The sequence below is a fragment of the Lactuca virosa genome, chromosome 5 (assembly GCF_052849685.1).
Source record: "Lactuca virosa cultivar CGN04683 chromosome 5, Lactuca_virosa_CGN04683_v6, whole genome shotgun sequence".
In the NCBI taxonomy this organism is placed as follows: Eukaryota; Viridiplantae; Streptophyta; class Magnoliopsida; order Asterales; family Asteraceae; genus Lactuca; species Lactuca virosa.
The window spans coordinates 76,654,723-76,662,000 of NC_136430.1; the positions used below are offsets into that span (position 1 = coordinate 76,654,723).

Genomic DNA, 7,278 nt, shown 5'->3' on the forward strand with positions numbered 1-7,278 from the left:
CATTGTAGCAATTGACGAGCCCAGTAGCAAGAGCTAAGTTCTCATCAGTTTCTTTAGAATGGGGAGCTGGAGCCATAGCTGGTGCACTTGAGGAGGAAACAACTTGAGGAACAACAAAAGATTGACTTTGTTGATGAGAAACAGATGTTGAAGCAGCATGTGGATGGGAGACAGATGCTAAAGTGACATATGGTGCAACTGATGGAGTGATAAATGTTTGATTTTAAGGCTGTTGAACAGCAAAAGCTTGGCTGGATGGTAAGATGTAGGATGAAAAAGCATTGTTTGAGGAAACTCCAAGATTCGCAGTTGAGTAAGAATTCACATGGTTCAATTGTCGCTGCTTGTCATCAAGATCACATGCTTTAATGATTGCCATTGTTTAAGCAAGACTAACACGATTTAAAGCTTTTGTCTTTTTGATAACAGCCACATTCATGTCCCAGGATTTTGGAAGTGAGTTCAACAATTTCTTATTTATATCTGACCTAGTCAAGTAAATCCCAGCTGTACTCATGTCAGTAGTAAGGGCAGTAAATCGTTCCAACTGAGCTTCCAATGTTTCTCCGACTACATAATTGAACATGTTGAACTTTTTCCTTAACATATCCTGACGGCTTTCCTTCATATCCTCATTTCCCTCGTAAACCTCTATCAATGCTTCCCACAGTGATTTAGCTGAAGTGTATTCTCTGAAACCTTGTGCAATGTCGGGCGATAGAGCCATAGTCAAGGTGGCCAATGCTCTTTCTTGTTCTTCAATTTTTTCGAAATCCTCTTCGGTGTAATCAATGTATGGCTTGTCAATTACTTGTCCAGTTGGAAGATTTGTAGTTATTCTGATTGGTCCTTTTAGAATGCTTCTCCAAACCTTGAAGTCTTTCATTTTGATATATTTTTCACTTCTATACTTCCATTCTGGGAACCCTTCTGCAGATAACAGTCGGGGAATGCGGGTGGTTGTTCCCATAATGGAATCCAGTTCATGATGTATTGTTGTGTTTTGCGAGTCCATTTTTGTTTGAGGTTAACTATTCAGAGATGAACAGATCGAAAACTTAAAAAAAAAATTCTTAGAGTTAAGAAGATTAAGTTGCTAAGTGGTTTGCGGCCGCACACTCAAAAGCACACTTCAACTGCACACACAACAGCACACTTCAACTGCACACTCAACTGCACACACAACAGCACACTTCAACCGCACACTCAACCGCACACACAACAGCACACTTCAACCGCACACTCAACCGCACACACAACAACACACTTCAGCCGCACACCTTCTTCAAGAGCACACTCAACCGCACACCTTCAAACAAACTCAACCGCACACTCACAAAATTCCAATGTTGACACTGATTTGGCTCTGATACCAATTGTTACTCCCTAATTCCTTAGATCCAAATCAGTGATCAATAGAAATTGCAATAGAACATAGTAAATGAGTAGAAGATTGAATCAAATCAAGCATGCACACATCTATATCATATAAATTTCAGATACACCTTGAAAACACACAGATACGTCACCTATTACAGACACAAACCCTTGCTATTTATACCACACCCAGCAGCACATTAGTGTACAGCCACACACGCGTGTGCAGCCGCACAGAAGGTGTGCGGCCGTACACACATGTTTGACCGCACACAGCCATACAAAAGACACACTACACCATAACTACCCCCAAGACCCAAACAAGACCTTTACAAGATAGGTGCCTAGCCCAAACCACTATAGTATGACCTTTCAATTTAAACACTTTATCTCGTCCGAAACCAGCCTCCATCACCCCTCCCAACTCAGAGAAGCTCTAGATTGAAACCCTAACCTTGTTTGAGTGATCTTGAGCCATTTTTGTGTGTGTTTGTGGTGGTTTGAAGTTTGAAGAAGAGAAGGAAGCTTGGAAGATTAAGAGAAGACCAGTAGATCCAGAGGTTTTGATTTATTTTCATCCTATTCAAGGTAAAAAGCTTCAACCTTGACTTCTCATTTGATAGATCTCCTCTAGGGCTTAGATCTTATCATTTTGGGGGCATTTCTAAGGCCATATTCGGATTGAGTGTGAATCATGGAGTTACACTTCAGATCTCGAACCATTGAGGGTTCCCATGGCATAAAGGTGCCAACTTAATGGCCATGGGAAGCTCATGCATCTTATAAAACCCCTTTTTTAAGGACTTTGGAGCTAAAAACCCCATGCATGTACATTAAGTTCGTAGCTTTACGTATGAAATGGACCCTAGGAGGTCAGATCTATGGTTTTGATGCATTAAGAACCATTATAATCAGTTGTATAGTTTTGGACAAACAGAGACTCGGCGAGTCGCTTGGGTGACTCGGCGAGTCGGGACACATTTTTCCCCCAAACGGCTTCTGGGAAAGGTTTTGGTTGAGTGGAAGGAACACTCAGCCTGCTAGGGGTTTGTTTTGGACCTGGAAAGCATAGGACTCGGCGAGTGGATGAACAGACTCGGTGAGTTCAAGGCAATGTCCCAACCTCATGAAGACGGACTCAACGAGTTCAAGGAAAACTCAACGATTCATAGACTAGACTCATTCAATCGGATGAAAATGAACTCGACGAGTTCAAGAACGAACTCGGCGAGTCGGTTGAAGATAGTTTGATATGTTGTTGAAGGAGAACTCATCGAGCTCTTGCTATACTCGACGAGTAGGGACGGGATGGAAACATTTTATGGACATAGGGACTCGGCGAGTTGGTGGACCAACTCGGCGATTCGAGTCAACCAGATGTTGACTTTTACCAAGGTTTTGACCTTGACTTTGACTTGGACGTGATTTGACCCTTGTAGGGGTTATGAGTATGAAATGGTAATGTAGAAAGGATGTTGTGTAGGGATTGAGGGGTCAAGAATAGTTGATTTCCATACCGAGGACAGCGCAAACACTACACGACATTGAGGTGAGTTACATTCCAGTAGAAGTGGGTCTAAGGCACCAAGGCCAACCCACTAGTAGTTGATTACAGTTAAGATGATTTTCTTTGTGATAATTGTCTGGTTTGCTATTACTTGATGTGTTCTATGTGCTAGTATGATATGTTCTATGTGATAGTGCTATTAGGGGGAATAGTCCCCCGATTCGATCGTTAGGGCCGAAGGATAGGTCGTACACCCCAGATATGTCTGACAGCATGATTATGTTATGTTATTATGTGATAGTAGTAGGGGTGAAATAGACCCCGTGACCAGGTGAGATAGACCGGAGGGTAGGCAGGTACCCCAGAATGGCCTGACACGGGTAGGTCAGCACCTCAGAATGGCTTGACACGGGTAGGTCAGCACCCCAGAATGGCTTGACATGGGTAAGTCCGGCACCCCAGAACTGCCCGGCAGTATGTATGTTGTATGGTTTGTGGTATGATGGGGGAACTCACTAAGCTTTTTTCTTACGGTTTTCAGTTTTGGTTTCAGGTACCTCTTCATCTAAGGGGAAGGAGACAGGGTAGCAGCGCATCGCATACACATGAATTCCGCTTTGAGAACCTTGGGATTGTACTCCGACGTTTTACTATTTGATGTTATGGTTTTCGAAACTTGTGATTTTGTGACTTGATGTTTTGAAATGATAATAACGATGTTTTCCGTAAACTATATTTATAAGTAATATAATTAAACAAAAAATTTTGGGTCTCGATTTTGGGATGTTACAGTTGGCACCTTTATGCCACAAGAGCTCCATAGAACCATAGATCTGAAAGGGTTTGTCCAAATGGGACGGCCAACTCCCAACAACCACTCCATTTGGACCAAAACATCCAAAAGAACCCTAAGAAGGAGATCTATGAATTCACAAAGCAAGACTGATACTTTTTACCAGAAACGTGTCGAACTGAAGCAAGGATTCGAGATCTAGTAGCTCCTTCTTGTATCACCAACTCTCACCAAGCTTCCCTTCCTTCCAATGTTTTCAAACACACCACCAAAACACTCAAAATGGATCACAAAACTCAAAAATGTCTTAGGGTTTCGAGGTTAGGGTTTAGGACAATGGTGGCTAGAAATGAGGCCAACATATAGGGTTTTAGTTGTTTAAATAGGGTGCAAAACCCTGAAATTTAGGTTTCCCAAACTACGTCCAACTCGTCGAGTTGGTCCTCCCCAACTCGTCGAGTTGGTCTTCAAAAATACGCGTGACAGATACTTTCAACACGTCGAGTTTCCTCCCCAAAACTCGACGAGTTGGCCTTTAGAAATGAGGTTTTTAATTCCATAGTTGACTTCCTAGATTCCGGATGTTGCATACTTTGCCGATGTAAGTCATAAAGGCTTGTGGTCCGTCAGAGTATTTGATGAAAATGGTTTTTCAGTTCATCTACATCTATCACTAATGAGCTCACACTAGCAACGTAATTCACAAGACCGTCAAGAATGATCAAGTGTTGTCGCCTACTCTGGGGTGACCAGACATACCGCTAACAATTTCCTGATCAGGACCCACTATTTCCAGTCATCCCGTACGGAGCTACCGTACATCAACACCTGATAGTCTCATGGAACAGAACTTTACTCTCCGTTCCTAGGTTATGCACATTCTCCTAAAGAGACTACCAAATATCAAAGTTAATTGAGCTAGGTATCTTCGATGAGTCTAAGTTTATCCCAAGGGTAGATTACAGTGCCTAAAACAAGCTTTTTAATACCGACTCTATTTCTGGGCGACACTAACCTATCTTAGTGTATATATATTCCATAAGAGGATTAGGTATTATTAATCATTTATCTTCACAACAAGTTTTACCTTGAATATTATTATATAATATTATATATTCATTCTAACATAAAATAGAACCATATCTGGTTCGCATATAGCGCAATATATATATATATATATATATATATATATATATATATATATATATATATATATATATATATATATATATATATATCCTAACATATAATCCAGGCAATAAGCACATAATTCACATACGACTTCCAACCGATATTTAATATTTAATTAATACTTATATTAAATCATGTTCATGAAAGGGACTATGCACTCACTTGATTCGAAGGGTGACTGATAATTGGTGAATTGGGCAGAGCTTCGCCTGGCACCTTTTTCCAAAAGACCTAGATGTACATAGCATTGAACCTTAGTCTAGTCTCATAATCCTGGTGACTATAATAATTATAGTCTAGATTCTTGATAATCCCAATATCATCATCAAGATCTAAATATGGAATAACCATGTAGGATAATATCGAAGGTAGGGTCCGTTTGGTATACAGAGTATACTGTTTTGAAATCCCACTTTAAACACCTCACTAAATCCAGCCTAGACATCACTCCCACAAGTAGATCAATCAGTATAACGAATTGGAATCACTGATGAACCTTAATTATAGATTCATAATAACGACTATGAATAATTAAAAGCTACACTTAACATGAATTAAGTGTATTTTAACTTACAGTGGTTCTGGAATCTAAATAGGCAGAATACTGACTCGGGATCTCCTACTCGAAGGTTATTACTCAGATGAGTACTTAGGGTGTCGTAGGGCTTTGCCGCAGGTCGGAAACTAAGGGACATAGGCTAAAATCGATAGAATTTCGATAGAGATGAGTATAGGGAGTGAGGAAGCAAATCAGCAGTCGAAGTCTATTTATAGCACAATTGCGTGTCGCGCCCAGTGTGCGTGTCGCACACACCTGAGATGTTTCTCCTCCCATTTTCTGCCATGTGTGACAAATATGGTGGTCCACGTCCCATTTTCTAGTAGGTGTGCACCGTGCAACCCACCTACGCGTGGCGCTTCTCGGAAAAACTTTAGAAAATTGTATCTTCTTCATACCAGCTCCGTTTTTGACGTTCTTTATATCGCCATAAAGCTCTTGACAAGATCTACAACTTTTAGTTAGACTCCATCGGCTAATTTTGACTTTATGTTTAAATCTATATTTTTAACAGGTTAGACTGTAAAAGTTCATTAAAAATTCATAAATTTATCATATGATATTCGTTCTCTATTGTCTTTATATCGATAGAAAAATATGGGTGAGATCTTTAACTCTCGTTTGGATTGTTTGTCCTAACAATCAACTGTAACGCCCGTAGATTCGGGCTAGTCAATTTAGAGACAATGAGCGTCAAAAATGACTTTTTCGTAGAAGATTATTTATAAGGAGTAATCTTAACCAAGTTATAGTATATGTCACAAGGGTTCAGTACATATAAATAACGCCGAAATCCGACTTATAACGAAGAAGTAATGGGCCGTCGAAGTTTTACGGCAAAACCGGCACGACACAGCGCGACGTAAATAGTGAATTTACAATAGAAGAGTTTTTAGCCTTAGCAATCTAAACAAAAGTCATATTATACGTCAACCCGAGAGCGTACATAAAAAGAACGCGCAAATCTGACTTCGTATGAGGAAGTTATTATTTTTCTAAGATTTGGCATAGCAGTGCACAGCCCGAAACTCCAATTTTAGATCGAGCGGTTTTTGGCCAACACGACCTAAATGAGAATTGAAGATCTCATTAATAGGAACTCAACGACAAAAAGACATACGAAAATGGAGTCTGTATGTAAAAGTTATGAATGTTACGCGAACATTTAACAATGTAATCACCTCCTACTGTTAAATTTAAGGTCGGTCGAGAATTAGCCAACGTAGTCAAAATGAAAGTTGTAGATCTTATTTTTACCTACACATGGATTAAAGAACGTTGAAAAAGGATCTCGTATGCGAAAGATATGGACGAAGCTTAGTCTCTACTTTTCGAGGGCGGCGAATTCGATACAGTTTTGTAAATCTAAGATAGAATGAGAATTATCCAACGGGGTCTAAATGAAAATTATACTACTTGTAAATAACAACGCGTGGATATAAAGAACGTCGAAAATAGAGCTCGTATGAGAAAGATATGGATGAAACTGAGTCTCTACTCTTCAAGCGCGGGGAATTCGATACAGTTTTGTAAATCTGAGACAGAATAGGAATTAGCCGACAGAATCTAAATGAAAGTTGTAGTACTCGAAAATACCAACGCGTGGATATAAAGAATGTATAAAACGGAGCTCGTACGTGGAAGATACGGACGAAACTTAGGGACTACTTTACGATAAAACCCCTATAAATAAAGGGTGAATCCTTCGTATTTCTCACACCTTTCACCCTCTCTTTCTCTCTCTAACTTCTCTCTAACCTCCTTAAACCCCTACCAAGTCTAGGGAACCTCCCTAGCATGAGAAGGAAGCCCTGAAGCGCCCGACGGCTCCGAGAAGAAAAGCTTTCGGCT

The 7,278-nt window shown here is 40.2% G+C and overlaps 1 protein-coding gene across 1 annotated transcript; it reads right to left on the reverse strand.

Moving 5' to 3' along the window:
- Nucleotides 1–382: 382 nt before the first annotated feature.
- Nucleotides 383–1,015, reverse strand: LOC145111406 (uncharacterized). The gene has a single exon (XM_079047687.1). The coding sequence runs from the start codon at nucleotides 1,013–1,015 to the stop codon at nucleotides 383–385; it is 633 nt and encodes a 210-aa protein (XP_078903813.1).
- Nucleotides 1,016–7,278: the final 6,263 nt, after the last annotated feature.

Excerpts from the sequence above, each read along its gene's own strand:
- LOC145111406 (XM_079047687.1), bottom strand. The coding sequence starts at position 1,015 with ATGGACTCGCAAAACACAACAATACATCATGAACTGGATTCCATTATG.